Below are 22,916 nucleotides of genomic sequence, written 5' to 3' on the forward strand. Positions count from 1 at the left end.
AAAAACATGAAGAAGTTGCTAAACATATATGAGGTGTCTTAAAGGTACATTGTACTTTGATTTGATATGATAATTCTTCAAAATTTAAAGGACTTTCTGGATGCAAACTGGGGAAGTGAACTAATTGATGGAAATCGTAAAACCGGATATGTTGTCAAAATAATTGGAGTTCCCATTTGTTGGAAGTCAAAGAAACAAAGCTTGGTAATTTATCCACTAATGAAAGTGAATCCGTTGCAATGTGTGAAGTAGTTAAAGTATTACATGATTACTTAAGGTATTTGACCAAATGCAAATTTCAACAAAATGGCAGTGTTTACCAATGTAGTAAAGAATGCAATAAAGCATAAGCTGATACATTAGCTCATCATCTAAGTAATCATGGTTTGACCTAGTCCGTAATTATCAAGTATAATGTTTGGGAAGAAAAGATGGAATTATCAAGCTTATTTATATTGATACTCATAAAATTGTCGGAGACATGGGGGACATGCTAGCAAAGACTTTGAATAACTAGTTAATACGATCAAATAATAGAAGAAAATGAGTCAGTAAGTTGATGATTAATAAAGTCGTGGGGAATTTTGATGTAAGAAATTACAATATTCAAGGTTTATTTGTTTTGCGAGTTATCTTGAAGAAGCTAATAAAGTTTAAATTTTTGAATGTGTTCATATTGTACGAAAGGGAGAATTATTTACGTGAACTAAAATTGTTGTAACTCAAATTGTTAGAAGGTGTTGTGATTTGATAATCTGTTTTAAAGTTTAATATGATATTAATCATAAAGTTTACTCAAATGCATGGATCATGCCCGTTTGAAAACTGGATCATGTACATATTATGAGCCATGCACTTAAGGTTTGTGGGGTTAATGAAATACTAGTAACCATAGCCTAGTAACAACTGAACTTGTTTAAGATTAAGAATATGAAGAAAGAATTAGTATTTGGAAAAAATAAAACAAGATATAATAATAAACCTTTGAATTATGAAATTTAGTATAAAGAAGTACTTCCTTAAAACTTCGAGTGTTTAGAATGTATTTTTGTAAACTAGTAAGATACTCGTGACAATGATGAGAAATGCAACTAGAAATTTACAAAAAAATGTAAATTAACAATAATTTTTCACAGACTGATGTACTTACCCATATAATGCAGACAATTTCATATCTTTTCATATACTTTTGTTCTCCTCTTTTTTCTAATATAATCTTGGCTTGACTATTTTATTTTGATTGAACCTTATTCCTCATAATTAGCTTTTTCACGACATTTATACATCCATGCATTACCAATCAGATCAAATCTCCCTTAATTTTTTTGAATTTCACATACTTGATTCTCAAGGTGTTTTGATCAAATACCAGATCAGTGATCGATTCCACGTAAAACGCATTTGATGGTTCGTCCTTGGGGTATACAAGTTTTTCAATTGTAGGTTCGATCTCTTTGAAGACTAAGATAAGGGTAGGACGCCAAGGTCTAAAAGTCATAAATTCATAACACTTCATTCAGTTTCATCTTAGCCACAATGTTTCACCAAAAGTGACCATCTTGAAAGCAAAGTAAATGTTGATTACATTTTTTGGTTTTCTAGTTTCAAGTGACTCAAATCAATAATGAAGTGCTCGTTTAATCATCGCACGAACGTCAATATCATAATTAATCCAAATTGACATCCTATTGTAGTGCAAACCATGTATCTAGAATCCCTTGAATATATCAGTAAGTAGTTGGTCTCTTAAGCATAAACGTTAGTTCGTGTCAGTTGAAAATACGATTAAAATGAAGCAACATAGTATGATCCAAATTCGTTAGGTTAATTACCCGCTCTCCGCGTATGTGATGAACTCCCTTAATGTCATTTAGTTGCAACTAGTTTGAAAATTCAATGCAATCTTTGGAATTTTGGATGAACTAAATCTGTGTGTGTGTAAAAGTATTTATTAATCTAGGTGTGTATAAAAGGTTTGACCGAAAGAAATGCCTGTGAAACGAAGCGTTTGGTAGTTACTGGCCCATCTGTCAAATTTCATGAGATTGACTTACTCGTTTTAGTGTCATTAAAATATTAACTTAAATTTAATTTACGTAGTATCATTCTGTGAAAATTGAATTCAACTATCATCATATATTTCAAAAAGGACATTTACACAGTCATCTTTTAAATTTAGCATATAAACCTTCCTATTGCATATCATTCTTTCTACTTTCCTATTTATTATTTAAATTTATTTCATATTGCACATTCATACTAATATCTATTACTATGTCAGATTGGATATCTACATTTCCAGGTTATACACAAATATTAACAACTGGTAAAAAACTATTTGGAAAAATAATACAAGCAGGTCCAGTTCCTCAACATGTTGGAATAATAATGGATGGGAATCGAAGATTTGCCAAATCACATAAAATAGAAATTAAAGAAGGTCATAATATGGGATTTGATACAATGGCTAATATTTTAGAATTATTATATGAATCTGGAGTTAAATCTGCTACTGTTTATGCTTTTTCAATTGAAAATTTTAATAGATCAAGTTATGAAGTTAAATGGTTAATGGATTTAGCAAAATCTAAATTTACTCAAATTAACCAAAACGGTTTATTATGTGAAGATTATGGAGTTAAAATTAAAATATTGGGGAATTTAAAATTATTATCACCAGATGTTTTAAAAATATTAAAAGAAACCGAAGAAATTACAAAAAATAATACAAGAGCTGTATTAAATGTTTGTTTTCCATATACATCAAGAGATGAAATAACAAATTCAATAAAAAAAATAGTAGTTAAAAGTATAAATGATGAACCATTTCAAATTAATGAAGAATCAATTGAAGAGAATTTATATACTGGTGATTCACCACCATTAGATTTATTAGTACGAACGTCGGGAACATATAGATTATCTGATTTTTTACTATGGCAAGCTGTATCTCCTGATTGTTCAGTTGTATTTACCGAAAAATTATGGCCAGAATTTAAACCTTGGGATATGCTCAAAATTTTATTAAATTGGTCATTTAACAAATATTACTATGGAAATCCTAGTGGGAATGATGAAATAAAACATGTAAGTCGATTAATGGAATTGCAAAGTCTGCTGACCATAAGTATAAGCGATTCTGATGATGATGATACATTGAAGTCAGAAGATGATCTAGAGATCATTAAACATTAATGATGAGTTTACAGTAATAAACGCTTTAAAAATTTATTATACCGGTGTTTAAGATCCGAGTGCACGTGTACATCTCTTTGTATGATTTTGACTCACTATCAAACTTTTTTTTTTTAAGTAAAACTGAAACACCGATAATTTTTCAGTAAGGATTCCTAAAACACAACAATAACCACTAGATAATATGGATTTAGTAAATCATTTACCAGATAGATTATTATTTGCAGTACCGAAAAAGGGAAGATTATATGAAAAATGTTGTCAATTATTAAATGGAGCTGATATTCAATTTAGAAGATCACCAAGATTAGATATAGCGTTATCAACAAATTTACCTATTGCATTAATCTTTTTACCAGCTGCTGATATACCTGTTTTCGTTGGTGAAGGTAATTGTGATTTAGGTATAACTGGATTAGATCAAGTAATGGAATCAGATCAATTTGAAAATATAAAAGATATACTAGATTTAAAATTTGGAAATTGTAAATTACAAATTCAAGTACCTGAAAATGGAGAATATAACGAACCAAATCAACTAGTTGGTAAAAAAATTGTAAGTAGTTTCACTAAACTAGCATCTGATTACTTTGAAAATTTACAAAAGGAAATACAATCTAAAGATCAAATAAAAATAAGATATGTTGGAGGATCGGTTGAAGCTTCATGTGCATTGGGAGTAGCTGATGCTATTGTCGATTTAGTGGAAAGTGGGGAAACAATGAAAGCAGCAGGATTAAAAGCAATTGGAACAATATTGAACACATCAGCACATCTTATATCATCAACAAAACCAAAATATCCCGAACTTGTTAAAACAATAACAGATAGATTAGAAGGTGTTTTAGCAGCTCAAGAATTCGTATTATGTAATTATAATGCTCCTAAATCAATAATGTCTAAATGTTTACAAATAACACCAGGTAAAAGAGCTGCAACTGTTTCAACTTTAGATAAACATTCACCAGAAGATGAAGATTGGGTTGCAATTTCTTCAATGGTTTCAAGAAAAAAAATTGGAAATGTAATGGATGAATTAAAAAAAGCTGGAGCATCAGATATTTTAGTATTAGAAATTTCAAATTGTAGAGTATAAAATAATTGAATTCTTGTATATATATTAAAATATTTTTTTTTAATTTATATTTCTTACACCATCTTTATCAACAACTTTTATATAAACTCCCTTAAAATCAATTGGCATTCTTCTTTGTAATTCTTCAACACACATATCCATTAATTTTAATCCATCATCAACTTTCATATCTTTTCTATAATGTTTATCTAATAATGAAGTAGTATAAAATGCAGCATATCCATGTGCTCCATAAGGTAATTCAACTTGAGTTCCCAAATAATCTATATAATTTAATGAAGGTATATCAGTTCTGGTATCATAACCTGCTATTAAACAATTGACTTGATATGGTTTACGTGATCTTATTGATGTTGCTAATTGATTCCTTACATATGATGCAGTTGCTTTTGGTGATAATTCCACATCATCTTCACGCATTGAATATAATTGAATATTAGCTTGAGCATATTCTGAAAATTGTATAGTATCACCTGCTTCTCCAGTAAATGCTATTAAATTATGAGCATTAAGAATTCTTGTTTTATCATCATTATCTTTCAAAATTGAGATTCCTCTTGTAGCTGCTTTTGATGTGGCTATAATTGTTGCATCAGACACCCTTATTCCAAGTATAATGTCCATATTTATGTGGTGGTTGTTGTCTTATAAGTAGTTTTAGTTCTGATTTAATGATTTGGTTAGAAACTCAGAATTTTTTTGCCCTTGAAAAATTAAATATTATTACCACGAAATTTACTACGCTACTAAACTTCTATACAACAAATTATTACAATCAAAACTTATTTTATCAATTCTTTAACTTTTCTTTCAACTATTGAAGTGATCAATTGATTTAATATACTATCTTCACTATTCATTAGTTGTTTTAAATTAATTTCAATTTGTTTTTCAATCAATTTCCCAGTCAAATCAACTTCAATATTAACAGTATCACCAATATTTTTTTGTGATAATATAACTTTTGATTGACTATAACTAATTAACATTATTGAAAATTGACCTTTTGAATCATCTACATTTGTAACTGTTAATGAAGTTCCATCAATTGCAATGAAACCTTTATGAACAATATAATTTATAAAATTTTTATCTCTTAATTCAAAAGTATATGATATAGCTTCACCATCTTTTGTTTTATTAACTATTGTTGCAATAGTATCAACATGACCTTGAACTACATGACCACCTAATCTTACATCACTAGTAACTGCTCTTTCTAAATTAACTTTTGAATTTTTATTTAGGTTTCCCAAATTTGTTAAACGTAAAGTTTCTGGAGCTACACCAACTTTGAATTTTGTTTTCAATTCATCAAAGTCAATAACTGTTAAACAAACTCCATTTGTTGAAATTGAATCTCCAAGATGAACATCTTCTAATATAGGTGAACAATCAGTGATTGTTATAGTGACTCCATTTGATGAATCATTATATTCTTCAACTACACCTATTGTCTCAATTAATCCTGTAAACATTTTTGATTGAGAGAATGAAGTAATTAGTAATCATCAAATTATATTCCGAAACATTGATTGTTGCAATTATTTACAACAACAAAAATTTTTAGATAATAGTCGAACAGAGAGTTATTCATCCCATGGTAGAGATTAGAAAGACGAAAACATGGATTGTTAATTGATCGATCTTAAGAACATTCAAACAAAAACTAGATTTTAATAAATCTTTGATTGATTGTGCACCAACAACGACAACAAGAACAAGATACGAGCAATATATATATTTCTCAAATATTTAGATCATAATTTCGTTTGATCTATCCTCAGTAAGGTTCGGGTTTGGTATCTCAAACAGCTTCATTATTGTTCAAGTTTAGATTACGCGCGAGTTTATGAACATACCTACATTTGTTTGAATCATCCAAATTTTGAAACAAGTCTTAATGAGTTTTAGTTTAATTCAGAATAGACTGAGGAATATGAATAGTGAAATAATTCGTTAATGCATGGTTCATGAAGTATTGCTTTGTTTTCATGGACTACTAGTTGCTATCAGAAAATTTTGAGAATTCATTTACAGAGGCTTCATTGCATCAAAACTCAAGAAAAGGTTCATCAGATTCAAAACGGATGATGAACTGACTCGACGTTGACAAGCTACGCGATATTTCCATAATTTGCTCATGCTACTTTCAATATTGAATGGAGCTAGAAGCTCAATCTTTTATCACATGATGACTTAATTTTTTTTAATACGGAGATCTTCATCAAGTATCAGATCTTGCTTTGATTCAAGCTACATAGTTAAGACTTAAATATGAGAATAGAAGAATAACATAAAAAGGAATATAAGAAAGAGAAAAATTCCAAAAATTTTGAAACTATTATTTACTACTTTTCTTCATCAAAATTTCAAAAACTCAAACACCAAAATGCATTTTTGTTTAAATTTGAAACATTATAAATTCAAACACTTTAAACTTCAACACAAAAAAGTTCAATTGTCAGAACCAACCGAAACTTATTCAATCGAATCAATCTCAACCGACCAAAACGAAATTGATCAATTCAATGATTTAACTGATAACAACAATAACATTAATGATAACAACGAAAGCAAATACAACAACGACGACAACGACGACACCAGCAATTACAACAATGACTATTTTAATGATTACAATAACTTTACTATTAATCAAAACGGAAATAGCACCAACTACAATGATGAAAATGAAACAGAAAGTGTTTTTAGAACTTTTTTCATGAACCCACAAACTTCAGAAACTACTCAAATTAATGAATCAGAAATCAATATTAAAGACTTGTTAAAAAACAAAGAAAATCTTGACACTGAAATTGATGATTTCAATTGTGATTCAAACACTAGAGCTAATAATTTATCAAAAGATTATTATCATTTGTCTAAAAAGGAAAAAAGAAGAAGTTATTGTATGCCAGATGATCAAGAACCAATCGAAACAAGAAAAAGAAGTAAATCATGTCCAATTAAACTTAAAGGTTTTAATAAAGTTAGATTTGGAGCAGTTTTTATTTGTGATTATGAAACAAATCAATATGTTGGTGATTTACATTGGAAATATACATATAAATATCCTGGTAGTGATGACGAAGAAGAAGAAGATGATGATGATGAAGCTTATAATAAATTTAGAAATCCATCTAAACTTGAATCAATGAAACAAGAAATTATGTTATTTTTATCTGATAATACTTATAAATTGAAAAAAATGTTCAATTTTAGTGAAGAAATTGCTAACTTCAAAAAAAAAGTTCATTCAAGTATTATTTTAATTGAAAATTCAAAAGATGTTAAATTTTTATTTAAAACTGCTAAACAAGTTCAAAAAACATCAAAATCTGAATGTTCATTATTTGAAAAATTAGTTGCGACTGCTTTCTCGATTCATTCAATGGTTTTTAATCATTATGATTTATATAAGAATATGTATTCATAAAAAAAAATCACAATCACAAATTATACAACTAGGCTTCGTAACATCTTTCAAGTCATGCATCAGTAACTTAAAAGTATAAATACTTGGTTCCATAATTCACACTACCAGCTTTAATTAAGATAAAGAATATTTATTCACAAAATAATGAAATGAAAAGGAGAAAAGTGGGATGACTCTATTTTAATGGAATAGAAGATTGTCTCACCGAATATCTTTTTTATTGGAATTATTTTTGACTAGAAGAATTCGATTAATATTATGAAGATTGCCCATGACGGTTACCGCTTATGGATTGCAGATTATTAAAGGTTTAAAAACTTTACCACTCGTTACAGAACTTTAAGGAGAGTCATTCTGAAATCTAAAATTAAATGTTTTGTTATATCCATTGTCAAATGTTGCTTAAAAAATGAAAAATCAAATGATCTTCAAAAGATTATTTCCAATTGCTGTTTAAAAATCAATTTTCAGTTGTTATCAATCAATTATTCACCACAAAAATTTGTTATCATTAAATAAATCAATCAAATTTATTTTGCAAATACTTAACATTTACTTTGGTCGGTAGTAAAAGTATTTGCAACATTTGCTATGCATCAACATTCAACTTGTTTGCTTTTAGTTCATTAAAAAATTTTTATAAAAATTAAAAAAAAAAGTATTTGTTTTGTATTTTTAAATTCGTTACTATTGATTTTGTAAGTATGCTTTGCTCTTAACTTCTTTCATACCCTTACTGTTGCCAAAAATAACGGAATCTCGTACTTTTTGAATCTTATGAACTTTATCAATACAGTATATTAATCGTTAGAGCTAATAACTTTCTACAACAACAATAAGAAAATTTCATTAAAAAAGGTATTTTATTAATAAACGTAGTAAAATAGAGCCTAATATTAATCTATATACACCTAACACCATACGCAACCACACCAATCTTAGCTAAAAATATCACCTTCACATAAAAGGATTAACACATCTAACACTTAAACAAGGTAAAGTCATACCAATTTCAGCTCTTAATAATACAGGAATTTCATTTAATTCTCTTATGATTTGAATATTATAATCACCTTCTTGTTTTAATTCAAGATTTTGAATATATGGAGTTAAACCTGATGATGATGATGATTTGTTGGTGTTGTTGTGAGATGTGTTGGTGGTGGTTGATGATATTGGTTCTTCATTTAAATCTCCAAATCCTGTTGATGAATTAGTTCTTGGATTTTTTGGAGCATGTGATTGAATTGGTGAAGTAGGCATTGATTTAGTTGATGGATCTTGATTATTAATATTATGAGATTTATTATGATTGTGATGATTATTGCTATTATTTTTTAATTGAGGAATTACAAATTCAGGAACTTCTAAATTCAATTTATTTAATTTTTCAACTATTGAATCAGTTGTAAAAACATTATTATTATTTTCTAAAATTGATCTATTTTGAATTTTTGCAGCTTGTAATGAAGAAGTTCTATATTTATTTTTTATAGAATTTCTATAAGATAATAAAGATTTTTCATCTGGTGGTACATAAGTTGCTGAATCAAATCCCTTTTCCCAATATAATTCTAATACTCTATTATTTTTATCAAATTCTGCTTTAACTAAAGGTAATTGATCTCCATGAACTCTTTTTTCAACTCCAATTTCTGGTATAAAAACATCAAATGATGATTCATAAACTTGAATAATTGTACCCATACATAAAATTTGTCCAGCACTTTCACTTAACCCATTGATAGTTTGTGATAATAATAAATGAGTAGATTGTTCTTGAGCATTTGCAGCACAATCTTTTTTAAAATTACAATAATCAGCTAATGATTTTAATGATTCAATATCAGTATCATCATTAGTTTTATTTAATACAGATTTTAATTGTCTATGAACAATTAAATCTGCATATCTTCTTAAAGGTGCAGTAAAATGAGTAAATAATGGTAAATTAAAATAAAAATGATTATAAGAATCTGGATCTTGTTTACCAGCAATAAAATATTTACCTCTTGTTGAACATTTATAAAATAAAGTTTCTAAAATTCTTTGATTATTTAAATTTTCTTTTAATATACAAGATTGTAAACTTGCAGAATTTGTAGTATCAATTTTAAAACCTAAATTTTTAGCTTTTCTAACAAATGATTCAATTTTTTGTAAAGTTGGTAATGCTTGACGTCTTAAAAATGCTTTATTTCCTAATCCAACTTGAATTTTTGCAGCAATTGCTGAATTTACTTTTAATCCAATTTCTGATATTATATCTGATGCTAGATTATCATCAAAAATATTTAAACTTAATGAAACTTTTTCATCATCTAATTGATCTAATAATGATAAATTTGGTGAAATACCAAGTGATTTATTTGATAAACGATGACGACGGAATTCTTTTGCAATAAGACTAAAAGTTTTTAAATAATCACAAGTTGCTGATGAAATTTGTTCGATTTTATTATTATCCATAATCTTATTGAAAGATTTATAAGAAACTATTTGTTTTGGTATAATTATAGATTCATGAATAAATAAATCTTCAACTTCAAAATTAGTTGTATCAATTTCAAAAACAACTGAAATAGCTAAGTTTTTTTCATTTTCTTTAAATGAAACTATATTATTAACTTGTTTTGGATATAAATGAACTGATTTTTGTGGCAAAAATATGGAAGTTGATCTCTTTTTAGATTTACGATCAACTGTTGAACCAGCTTTTACAAATTGAGCAATATCTGCAACATGAAATCCTAATTCAATTTTAGTATTTGACAATCTTTTAACATGTAATGCATGATCCACAAATTCTCCATTTTGAGAAAAAGCAATAATATAATCATTTAAATATTCAATTCTATTTGGATTTGAAAATTCTGATTCAACAGGTTGAATATCATAAGTAACATAATCATTATCATCTTCTGGATATTCATCACAAAGAAAATTATTATCTCTTAAAATTGAATCAACTTCAACTTCTGGATCATCAATTTTACCTAATTTTGAAACTAATGTACCAAATGGATGTAATGAAGTAATTGGCCATCTTTTTATAGATGCAACAAATAATTGATCAGCATATTTTTCATGATTTTCAACAAAATCTCTTGGTGCTTGTTCAGTTGGTATAGCAATTAATGGAACTTTTTTATCAGTTGGTTTAAACCATACAATTTTAGGGGATTTAGGTGTATGAATTGATGAATCATTACCTGATTTTTTATCTCTTGCTGCTTGAGCTGCTTGAGCTGGTCTTAATAATCCTAAAGTTCCTGAAAATAATTGACCTGGAATTCTATCAACTACTGCAACAACATGACCTGCATAAAGTGGTTTAATTTCATCATTAATTTCTTCTTCTTCCACTAATAATAAAGATTGACCTTCAACTTCAACATCATCATTTTTTTTCATTGTTGGTCTTTGTTTTAAAGATCCTCTTCTACCTAATAATGATTCATCATCCTTATCATCTTTATCAGATGATGATGTTATAGGAGCTGAAGTAGCATCATTATGAATATCATCATTTAAAGGTCTTGTGTTATGATCTTTTCTTCTCTTTTTTTCTTCTTTTTCCTTTTTTGATTCCCAAACTTCATCAACTATTAAAAGTTCAACAGCTACTAAATCTCCCTCTAATGCACGATTACGATCTTTTGAACCACAAATGAAAATATCAGCATCTAATAATCCATCTGTTGATACATATGCATCTGATCTATTTTTTTTATTAACTCTTAAGGTACCAGTAACTAATCTACCTTCATTAATTAATTCTGGAAGTGATGATTGTGGTAAATAAGGAGCAAATAATGATTTACGTCCATTATTACTACCACTTGTTGGTTGTGATCCTGGTTGAACTGGTATATTTGGTAAAAAATGCGATAATGAAGATACGGAAGATCCACCACCATATGAACTATTGCGTGGTCTATGACCAGGAATGAAAACTCCAGGAGGTTCTAATGTAGATGATTGTCTTTGATGCTGTTGTTGTTGATTATGATGTTGTGTTTGTAATTGTTGCGGTGATTGTTGTTGTCCTCTCCAATTTTGATTCATACCTTCGGAATTTCTTGATTGAGTTCTAAAATGTGATGCTCTTCTATTGTGAGAACCTCCTCTTTCTGGTGATTGAGTAATACTAAAATTTGGAGTTGGTGGTAATAAATTATTTGAATTATCAGATGGTTGAGCAGGAAATTTAAAAGATGGTTGATTCTGACCATAAGCCATTGATCTTGATCTATTATGAGCAGCTTGGAAAGTGGGACTTGATGGTTCATTTGGTTTATCAGGTGGAAATTTAAATGATCCAGGTTTATTATTATTAGTGGAATCATCTTCTATATCAGAATTATGTTGTAATTTAGGACTAGTAGTTGATCTATTAGTTCTTTGATGATCAGCAGCTGCAATTGCTTCATTTAATGCTAATGAATGTCTTCTTGAATGTCCATGAGCAGTTCCACTTGCTGATCCAGTTCGTCTATGAGTATTGATTGATGATGATCTTGAATGTGATCCACGGTTTAAGTTACCAGTAGCATTATTACTGTTATTGACGTTATTAATTGTATTTGGATTCTCACTACTAACACCCCAAGTCCAATTATTGTCTGGATATGATGGTTGTTGGGGATACTGATGTTGTTGTACTTGATGCTGCTGCTGTTGTTGTTGTTGCTGTTGTTGCTCCAAAATTTGTTTTTGTTGAGCTTGTACTTGATCCAATTGACGTTGTAAATTATATTGTTCAACCATTAAAGTTGTTAATTCAGATGGTGAACGTCTATGTGCAACATGAAGATTTTTACCTTTTCTACTTGATACTCTTGTTGGTATATCTTCTGATTGATCATTCTTATTGATATTACTGTTGTTATTATTGTTATTAAAAGAATTTGATGATGATTGATTCATTGTTGATCATTTGTTGATGTTTATTGTATTAATTTCGCAATGATAAGTTTATAAGTTAATTTTGATGTGTTGTTGATTGTATTTTGTCAAATTTAAAAATCAATTAAGGGAAAGTAATACTTATATAAAACTTTATCGACTTTATTATTACTATTAAATTGTATTAAATGATGAATGAATAAACTAAAAATATGGTTGTAAATATTATATAAAAATAGTGAATGAAATAATGAATTGATATTATTAATGAATGCAAGTTAATATGATGAGTGTGGTTGAATTCAATGGATATACAATTGAATATTGATGATGTGATCTTTGAATTAAGGAATGTATTAATGGATAAAGGAATGATGATGATGATTCAAAGTAAAAGAAGTTGTTGAAAACTTTGGGGAAATAAAATGATAATAATAAATAATAATAAGTCGTAGAGAGTAATGGCAAAAAAAAGTTTTAAATAGAAGAAGAAGGAGAATTAAAGAGAACAACGAATCTAGTACGATTTTTAAATTCAAGTCGAATTTAAGTCGAATTTAAAGGGTTTTTTCTCTATAAATGCACGAACTTCTCAAATTGTATGCAATCAATCATCACTAGGTTACGAATAGTATATTCTTTTTATTTTCTTGAATGAATTAGTTTTCCATTGAGCCATTAAAAGTATATCAATTAATAGCTACGACTTATAAAGTCATGAAACTAATTGATGTTAGTGTATTCACTGAAGAAAACGCTCAAAATATTTCATGATCCGTTGAGAGCAAATATAAGGAGTAAAATAGATTTTTTAAAAGAAAGGGACTTTAAGGAATCAATGGGATCTAAAACTGAAAATCAATTTTTATTATTAAAATTATTTACTAAATTCAAAATTACAAATTACAAATTCTTTTCATTATAAAATGACTGTGTTCTTACTTACAAATTGTTAATGTTTACGAATTTCATCACAAATCGATAAAAATAGAATTTTTAAAATTCACTAAATGTTGTTCAAGAAAAGAAGTACAATAGTGAAGAAAACTTCTCTTTCTTATATCCTATCCTCTACTATGCATGCACTTAATTTAAACTTTTAAGAATCAATTGTATTTGTAGATCTTTTCAAGAAATGAAAACAAAAAGATAAAATCATGGCTTTGTTAAATTTAATCACGACTTTATTATCAAAACTCGTATAATGTATAGAATATTTGTTTTTTTTCCCCTTAATTCAGTTGCTATTCTAAAGAACTCTTAAAATTCTTATTGTTCTTCTACTTCACTAAATCAAACTTATCTTTAAAGTTATATACGGTATACAGCTTTCGCTTTGATGAGAAAATTTATTAATTTTCATCTCTCAATCTATTGTGTCAGAGATGAAACTCACTGACCAATACTATGATGTGGTTCCTTAAAATTGACATAATTTTGACACAAAATTTCCTCAAAAATTTACTTCTCAAGTATAAAAAAATTTTACCATGAACAAATGAACCAAAAAAGACTCTGTTAAATATTGATATTACTTACCCTTCCTCTTATATGGTAGTTTACTGAAATCGAAACAACTGAACAAAATTTGAAAATAATTGTTGATGATAAGTTTCAGATTTTTTTTTTCGCAGCCAATTTTTATAGTAAATAGTACATTTGATAATATCAAAATGATATACATATTACAGTTTTGTCAACATGATCAAGAAAACTTGTCTGCCGCATCTTCACGCTAGAGTGTGAGAAAATTTACATTTTTGAAGTTCAATTTTCATAGACTTTTATAATGTTGAAGCAAGTAGTAAAATACATGGAAAGACAGCGGTATTAGGCTATTAGCATTAATTACAAAATTTTAAACCCTCAAGCAAACCTGAAGTTATTTTCGGCAAAACTAACATCGAGCAGTCATGAATTACGAGTTCAGCTCAAAATTTTTCTAATGACCCAAAAAAAAATCAAGTTTCAATCTATCACCAAAGAAAATGCTAGTGGCCAATTTGACTACATTTGAAATTAAAAAAGTATTTCAAAGTTGAAAGATAAATTTTCGGTGATATTTCAGTCTGGGAGCGTTTCAAATACAATTTAGCTCATTCATTTTAGAGAGAGCTTGGCTACTTCAATTAAAACGGTGATACTAAGTCTTGACAACATACAAACATATATTGATGATAACAATTTAAGTGGCATTTAGAGGCTATAATTAAGTGGCTTTTGGGGGCTAAAGATGCAATACTGATATTAACTACCTTAAATTTAATTTGTAGAATGGGCGTGTGGCGTAGTTGGTAGCGCGTTCCCTTAGCATGGGAAAGGTCATGAGTTCGATTCTTATCTCGTCCAATCAAATAAATATGGAAGTTGGTTTTTTTTTGTAAATTTTGTTAATTAGACTAGTTGAGTTAATTGGTTCAGCAAATGACGTCAACTGAGAACGAATTAGTTCTTCCATAATAACAATTGGTATATCGTAAAATTTACTTTAATCTTTAAAGTTTTCTTATCTCAACAACAGCTCAGAAATTAATGGAACATATATAATTACTACTGATGCAAGTGATTATGCTCTTGGAGTTGTTATTGAAATTTTAGATAAGAAAACCAGCAAATGACGTCTCAACTGAGAACGAATTAGTTCTTCCATGATAACAATTAGTATATCTTGAAATTGATTCTGTTTCTTTATGTCCTTTTTTTTATTCTATTTTTCGCCTTAATTTCTACTAATAATTTTGATTTCAATCATATTTTCTGTTAACCAAGTTTAAAAATTGTGATTCTCAAGTTCTTACAGATAATTAATTGTCATATTCTAATGGGTGCAGATATGCAAAACCTACTTGCTCGCACCAATGCTTGAAAATTTTAGTATCAGTTTTTACATACAAAATCACTATTATGTACAAATTGGTATAAAAATTTTCAAACATTGGTACGAAAGAGTAGGTTGTACATATAGCAAAGACCATTACCCATATTCAAAAATAGATAGTAGCCACTCCATTTGTGTTAGTCGACTTACCGACCTGACCAAAACCAATTTTATTGCATTGCCTGTTCAAAATTAAGACAAACTGTTTAGTCTAAGTAGTCCTAGTCTAGAAAAAATGAATCTATAGCTTCTTGACGTCTAAAGATAGTTAAATCCATTAACCATTTCATAAAATTTGTAGACCTTTCTCCTTAATTTTTATTTTAGTTCTGATAAATTGATACTTGTTGAACAAATCATCCAATTTGACTGCCTGATAGTATAATACAATTGTTCCAACAGTATGCAACTATGGCATTCATCCTTTCTCTAAATTCACAAATTCATTGTCTACCCTAACACAAATATTTCTGAGACAATCATTGCAAATTGCATCACTCATTAATAAACTCAACTGCCTTTAAAATGAATAGGATAGTTGGATAGGTTGCCATAGAGTTTTCAACAGCAATAAAATCATAAATTGATTGAAAAGAAACTGAAAAAATTTTCCAATTAATTTTCATTATAATAATATTCAATTAATTAACTTAATTAGGTTAAATTGAAAATCCATTGGTAGCTCAGGAAGAATTGGATCAACCTTTTTACACTATTTGCGTGATTCAAAAATCCAATGCATAAGACTTTATTTTGAATTTTATCATAGCCTTTATGTACCTAGTAAGAAAAAGTTTAACTCTATGTTCATTCCTTTCGAGGATGAAATTTGTTGTTCGTAATTGCTTAATGAAATTACTTATATAAAACATTTCTTAATAAAAACTTTCGAATATTTAAGTCGTTTCGTCTAAGTTTTCGTACAACCAGTTTTTTGAGGAAAAATGAATTAGATAATGACGTAGACATAACAATTTACTGATTGCTTCCATGTGGATAATTTTCTTAATTCCTGAATGAGTTCTTAATCTTTTATCTGTTTGTTTCGTATAGAACATTTTAAAAATAGAATAAAAAGAAATACAATAAATAATAAATACACAAAAACACAGAAAAACAATAACACAAAATTCGAAACAAATTTTCTTTTATAATTTTGATCTGATTTTTAATATCTATAAAAAATCAACACTTTTGAATATATGCAAGAGTAAATACCATACTTTCTTTACTGGAAAAAGCTACTGCTTAGATTTCAACAATTCCCTGAGAATAGCTACGGGAAACTACTCAAAATTTCAAAAAAATTTCTCATTATCACCTGTTTACAAACACTCAAATCAATTAATCATACAACGTAAGAAACGGTTTACTTCAATTGCAATTTTCACCAAATTATTTCATAGCCACAACCATAAAACCATTCCATTCGCTTTCTAACACATCAACTTCACATATACAAATCAAACAATGACAGTTGAATCACATCAAACAATTATAGATTCATTTAAAAAGGCAAATCAAGATCAAATATTTAAATATTATGATGAATTAAATACAAATGAACAAAATCAATTAATTGAACAATTATCTAAAATTGAGAATCCAACAGATTTGATAAATACTGTTGAAAAAGCTATAAAACATTCATCATCGAATTCAGAAGAATCTAGTAATTTTACTCAATTACCAAATGAACAAACTGCTTCAACTTTAGATTTAGATGCCCAAGTTCTAAACCATTGGTCTGATTTAGGATTTGAAGCAATATCAAAGGGAGAAGTAGCCATTTTATTAATGGCTGGTGGTCAAGGTACAAGATTAGGATCACTGGATCCAAAAGGATGTTTTAATATAAATTTACCTTCTAAAAAATCATTATTTGAAATTCAAGCTGAAAAAATTTTAAAAACTGAAAAATTAACTCAATCAAAATTTAATTTATTGGAAAAACCAGAAATTATGTGGTATATTATGACATCTGGACCAACAAGAGAATCAACTGAAAAATTTTTCAAATCTAACAAATTTTTCGGTTTATCATCAAATCAAATTAAATTTTTTAATCAAGGTACATTACCATGTTTTAATTTAGAAGGTAATAAAATTTTATTAAATTCAAAAAATTCAATATGTGAATCACCAGATGGTAATGGAGGATTATATAAAGCATTAAAAGATAATAAAATAATTGAAGATTTAAATAACAAAAAGATAAAACATATTCATATGTATTGTGTTGATAATTCATTAGTTAAAGTTGCAGATCCAATTTTTATTGGATTTGCAATTGATAAGAAATTTGATTTAGCAACAAAAGTTGTTAGAAAAAGAGATTCAACAGAAAGTGTTGGATTAATTGTATTAAATAAAAAATTAAAAAGACCTTGTGTTATTGAATATAGTGAAATTTCAAAAGAATTAACTGAAAAATTAGATCCTTTAGATAATCAATTATTATTTTTAAGAGCTGCAAATATTGTAAATCATTATTATTCAGTTGATTTATTAACTAAAATGATTCCTAAATGGATTAGTTCTCAAGAATATTTACCTTTCCATATTGCTAAAAAGAAAATTCCAAGTATAAATTTAAAAACTAATGAATTTTATAAACCTACTGAACCAAATGGTATAAAATTAGAACAATTTATTTTTGATGTATTTCCATCAGTTGAATTATCAAAATTTGGTTGTTTAGAAGTAGATAGATCTGAAGAATTTTCACCACTCAAAAATGCAGATGGGTCAAAAAATGATACTCCAACAACTTGTAAAAATCATTATTTAAATCGTGGAACAAAATGGGTTAAAACCAATGGTGGTATATTAGAAAATGAATCAGATTTAGTAGAAGTTAATCCATTAACTTCTTATTCTGGTGAAGGATTAGAATTTGTTAAAGGTAAAACTTTTAAAAATGGGGATATTATTTAATAACGTATAAGGTAAAATTAGAATAAAAAAATTAAGGTTAGGATTCATTCATTTCATCATTCTCTATATAATCTCTAATTAGCTAAGTTAATAATTGATTCATTTGTTCAACAGTATAATCTAAAACATAAGTTTCTTCAATTAATTCATCAATTCTATTATAATGTCTTTCATTATAAGGTAAAATAGAATCAATAATTTTCATAATTCCTGGTATTTCAATTAATTTCAGTACTGAATAATTTTTTAATACAACACTAATTAAAATCTGACTAATTTCAAAAAATTTAAAATTTATATTCCAATCTCTTATTTTTTTGAATAATAGAATCAATTGATCATTGTTTAATTTACTTATTATGCTCTCCAATTTAAATGATCCAATTATTGAATCTTCATCTTGTTTAGTTTCAATACATGATTTTAAAACATTATATAATTTCATTGAATGATTTAATGTTAAAGCTAATAAGAAAGCATTTTCCCAATCATTATCTTTCATAAAATTATTTAAATTTTGTTCTTTTTCAATTTTTTCCTTTTGTTGATTTTGTAAAATTAAATTTTCTTCTTCTGTATTATCAATCCATTTTGTTATTTTACCATCTGAATCAGCAGTTATAAATTCTTTACCTTCATCATCTTTTAAAGCTAAAGACCAAATTCTATTATCATGATTATCTAAAGTTTTTAAATTTTCTTCATTTTTAAAATCCCAAATTTTAACTAATCCATCTGCTCCAACTGAAATTAATTGAGGTTGTAAAGAATTAAAAAATTTAACTCTTTGAATTGAATTTGTATGACCTTCTAATGTTTTTATACATGAAAAATCATTCAAAGACCAAATTTTAATAGTTTTATCTCCACTACCAGTAGCAACATATTTATCAAATTTATAAAAATTTATATCCCATAATCCTCTTTTATGACCTTTTAATATTCCTATAGTTTCTCCTGATTCAACTGACCATATTTTACCTAATTTATCATATGATGCAGTTGCAAAAAATTCATCATTAGGTGAAATATCTATTGAATTTATATCTTTATCATGAGCTCTTCTTGTATATATTGATGATTTTACTATTGTATTACTAGTAGTTGGAATATTCCATTTTTTAATAGTTAAATCATTTGAACCAGTTATTATGAATTTTGGTTCATTGTGATTATTTAATATATTATTTATTGCAATAGCAGTAACTGATCCTGAATGTCCTTTGAATGTAGCAAAACAATCAAATGTTTCTGTTTCATAATTCCATTTCCATAATTTTGCTTCACCGTCTTTTGATGCAGTAGCAATCCATAATCCATCTGAACTAACATCTAAAGCATTTAATATATCCGTATGTCCTTCACAAATTTTTAATTCAAAGGGTTTTTGGAAATTTATTATTCTTAATGATGGTGAATTTGTTGCCATTGCTAAATATTCTTTATTTGGTCCGACATATCGCAGATCTGCTATTATACCTTGATTCCCTGCAATTCTTTTTATTATTGGCAATATTATTGTTTGATCTATTTCCATGTCATCGTCATCTTCTACTATCTTTATCTCTTCTACTTCTTCTTCATTTGGTTGACAATCTATTTCAATTAATGTTTGATCACTTATAACAAGATATAAATTTTGATTCATTAATTTTATTATATCAATAATTAATAATTCTTCATTTGTTTTTAATGGTTGAGGAGATTGAGCCATTAACTGACCAGATTTAACATTCCAAATTCTTAATATATTATTAGATCCACCAGTATAAAAAAATTCTTTCCCACCTATATAATCAATAAATCCACTTGCTTCAATTTGTTCATTTATTGGATGAGTAAATAATTGTTTAAAATTTTTTGTATTATATATAATAACAATTTGATCTCTTCCACCAGTTAAAAAAATTTCACCATTTGAATTAAAAGATACTGCTCTTACAGCAGTATTATGATCTTTTAAAGTATGTAAACATTTCTTTTTAGATAAATCCCATATTTTAACAGTTCCCATTGTATCACCACTTGCTAATTTCCAACTTTTTAAATTATTTAATTCTCCATATATTGTTATTGAACAAATTGTAGTACCATGACCCTTTAAAGAATGAGTAATATATCCACCTTCTATATCCCATACTGTTACTACTCCATCAGATCCTCCAAATGCAAATAATGTAGATGTTGAATCTACTGTTGATATATATACAGGTGATGATAATTTAAAAGTTTTTATTATTGTTTTTGAAGGTAAATTAAATATTCGAAGTTGTTGAGATTGTGAACATATGGCTAGGTTTTCACCATTGGGAGTTATACATAGACTTGTTATATTTTCATCTTCATCATCACCAGGTATTTTATGATATATTTCATTAGTTTCTAGGTCTGTTATTATAACATCTTCATTTAATGGAGTCACTAAGTATTTTCCATCTGAGGTTGATATTGTTGCACTGGTTCCTCCTACATATATTGGCTCTGTTTCCTCGTGTATATATGTTGTCTTCAAATCCATTATAAGTGCAGTTGATGGGTATAAGTTTGTTAGATGATTTGATATATTTGACTTGGTTTATTTTGCAACAAAATCAATCTTTTTTTTTGTGCACCAAATTTAGAATATTCGATGAGCATTACAAGAGAACCATTACTCTATAGTCTACAAAGTTTGATTTACAGTTCTATTACAATATATTACAAATTAACCTATAAATAACTCCTTTCTATCTTCTATCACGACCAATCAATACCCAAATTTTTAGCTGTATTTTGCATATACATTTCAATATAATCTTCTAATCCTTTACTTTGCTTAGAATCACCTCTAATCCATTGACTAAATCTTATAATTCCAAATATAATACCAGAAAATAACATACTAAATTTGATTCTATAAATTTCTATTATTCCACTAATTGATAGCTTTTTATCATTTGAATAAATTTCATTTATAGCTTGATTAGTTAATAAATTAATTCTATTTACAGGTGATCCAAATTGTTGATTTATATTTTGAATCATTCTCATTGTTCTTGCTAAAAATGGTAATTCCATTGGAAATTTTGATTTATCACCAATTAAATCCTTGAGTAAATCAGATACATCCAGTTTTTCAGTACTTTCATCGGTTTTATTAGGCTTTATTGGTTTTAATAAAACTATTGTTGCAAATATACTTGTTGAATTTATCCCCCATTGTTTACCTATTCTTTCTATTCCTTTTATATTTAATATAAATAAATCTTTCCATAATTGACAATATTGTAATTTAAATTGTTCATTTAATGTAATATATAATCCATGATCTAATAATACAAGTTGTTGTTTACCTTTGTCATCAAATTTTACTAATAAATTACCTGGATGAGGATCAGAATGTACAAATCCATAATTAAAAATTTGTCTACCAAATAATATAATATATTGATTCATTAATTGTTTTAAATCAAATCCATTTTTAATTAATTTATTTTTATCAGTTAATGAAATACCATTAATCCATTCAGCAGGTAATACTTGACGAGTAGTTAATTCAGGATAATTTTCAGGAATTTTAATATTTAAATTTTTTAAAGTTGAATCATTTTCTATAAATTTTGTCAATTTTTCAGCATTTTCCATTTCATTTATAAAATTAGTTTCTTTATTTAATTGTTCAGAAACATAATTTGAAAACATACTTAAAGGAACATCAAAAACTTTTTCATAAATTTTATTTATAAATTTATAAATTAATAAATCAACAACTACTTGTTTTTCAATATAATCATGTTGAATTTTTAATGCAATTTCTTTTGAACCAAAATTTGAATTAAATTTTGCTTTATGAACTTGAGCTATAGATGCACTTGCTATAGGTTTATGATCAATCCAATCAAAATATTTAGTTTCATAATCTTGTCCTAAATTTTTTTCTAAAATTTTATTCATTTTATCCCATGAATCAAATGGTGCTTCATCATATAATTTTGGAAATTTTTCTTGAAATGCTTTGGGAAATAAATTACCTTGATTTGCTATTGCTTGACCTAATTTTATATATAAACCTTTATTTAAAGTTAACATTTGTAATAATTTTTCACTTGCAATTTCATGTAATTCATTTAAATCTTTATAATTTTTAGAATTATATCCATATTCATAAGCAATCCATAATAAAACATATAACGCTCGAATTGATCTTGTTATTAGACTTGAATTGTATTCTTTATCTATTATATATATTGTTCCTCCAGTAATACCTATTGCAGTTGTGGTTATGATTAACTTTTTGAAAAATTTGGATTTTTTTGGTGGTGGTGGTATCTGTCTTTTGACATTATTAATTGTTAGATTCAGATAAGATCTTATTGAATTACTCCGAACTAATAATTTATAATTTTTAAAGCATAATGACCTTTGGAACATTCCATAATGCAAGCTTATGCTATTCGATTAAATGATGAGAATTGAAAACTGCT

The 22,916-nt window shown here is 27.1% G+C and overlaps 9 protein-coding genes across 9 annotated transcripts; 4 read left to right on the forward strand and 5 right to left on the reverse strand. All coding sequences in view use genetic code 12, as the record gives it.

Moving 5' to 3' along the window:
* Positions 1–2,274: 2,274 nt before the first annotated feature.
* Positions 2,275–3,195, forward strand: RER2 (ditrans,polycis-polyprenyl diphosphate synthase; the record flags this gene model as incomplete). Its single annotated transcript, XM_051760735.1, has 1 exon — positions 2,275–3,195. One exon carries the CDS (start codon positions 2,275–2,277, stop codon positions 3,193–3,195), a length of 921 nt encoding a protein of 306 aa, XP_051611570.1.
* A 184-nt stretch (positions 3,196–3,379) lies between these two features.
* Positions 3,380–4,291, forward strand: HIS1 (ATP phosphoribosyltransferase; the record flags this gene model as incomplete). The annotated part of the gene is made up of 1 exon (XM_051760738.1): positions 3,380–4,291. One exon carries the CDS (start codon positions 3,380–3,382, stop codon positions 4,289–4,291), a length of 912 nt encoding a protein of 303 aa, XP_051611571.1.
* Positions 4,292–4,330: 39 nt separating this feature from the next.
* PRE1 (proteasome core particle subunit beta 4) lies at positions 4,331–4,915 on the reverse strand (the record flags this gene model as incomplete). The annotated part of the gene is made up of 1 exon (XM_051760739.1): positions 4,331–4,915. The coding sequence occupies one exon, from the start codon at positions 4,913–4,915 to the stop codon at positions 4,331–4,333; it is 585 nt and encodes a 194-aa protein (XP_051611572.1).
* A 158-nt stretch (positions 4,916–5,073) lies between these two features.
* RIB5 (riboflavin synthase) lies at positions 5,074–5,769 on the reverse strand (the record flags this gene model as incomplete). The annotated part of the gene is made up of 1 exon (XM_051760740.1): positions 5,074–5,769. One exon carries the CDS (start codon positions 5,767–5,769, stop codon positions 5,074–5,076), a length of 696 nt encoding a protein of 231 aa, XP_051611573.1.
* Positions 5,770–6,683: 914 nt separating this feature from the next.
* On the forward strand, positions 6,684–7,730 carry KGF55_005700 (uncharacterized protein; the record flags this gene model as incomplete). The annotated part of the gene is made up of 1 exon (XM_051760741.1): positions 6,684–7,730. The coding sequence occupies one exon, from the start codon at positions 6,684–6,686 to the stop codon at positions 7,728–7,730; it is 1,047 nt and encodes a 348-aa protein (XP_051611574.1).
* A 957-nt stretch (positions 7,731–8,687) lies between these two features.
* On the reverse strand, positions 8,688–12,659 carry SSD1 (mRNA-binding translational repressor; the record flags this gene model as incomplete). Its single annotated transcript, XM_051760742.1, has 1 exon — positions 8,688–12,659. The coding sequence occupies one exon, from the start codon at positions 12,657–12,659 to the stop codon at positions 8,688–8,690; it is 3,972 nt and encodes a 1,323-aa protein (XP_051611575.1).
* A 4,327-nt stretch (positions 12,660–16,986) lies between these two features.
* On the forward strand, positions 16,987–18,453 carry UAP1 (UDP-N-acetylglucosamine diphosphorylase; the record flags this gene model as incomplete). Its single annotated transcript, XM_051760743.1, has 1 exon — positions 16,987–18,453. The coding sequence occupies one exon, from the start codon at positions 16,987–16,989 to the stop codon at positions 18,451–18,453; it is 1,467 nt and encodes a 488-aa protein (XP_051611576.1).
* An 82-nt stretch (positions 18,454–18,535) lies between these two features.
* On the reverse strand, positions 18,536–20,971 carry UTP13 (Utp13p; the record flags this gene model as incomplete). Its single annotated transcript, XM_051760744.1, has 1 exon — positions 18,536–20,971. The coding sequence occupies one exon, from the start codon at positions 20,969–20,971 to the stop codon at positions 18,536–18,538; it is 2,436 nt and encodes an 811-aa protein (XP_051611577.1).
* A 218-nt stretch (positions 20,972–21,189) lies between these two features.
* Positions 21,190–22,863, reverse strand: KGF55_005704 (uncharacterized protein; the record flags this gene model as incomplete). The annotated part of the gene is made up of 1 exon (XM_051760745.1): positions 21,190–22,863. The coding sequence occupies one exon, from the start codon at positions 22,861–22,863 to the stop codon at positions 21,190–21,192; it is 1,674 nt and encodes a 557-aa protein (XP_051611578.1).
* Between the last annotated feature and the right edge of the window lie 53 nt (positions 22,864–22,916).

Source organism: Candida pseudojiufengensis (genome assembly GCF_024610245.1).
Source record: "Candida pseudojiufengensis strain CBS 10847 chromosome Unknown scaffold21, whole genome shotgun sequence".
Taxonomy (NCBI): domain Eukaryota; kingdom Fungi; phylum Ascomycota; class Pichiomycetes; order Serinales; family Debaryomycetaceae; genus Lodderomyces; species Lodderomyces pseudojiufengensis.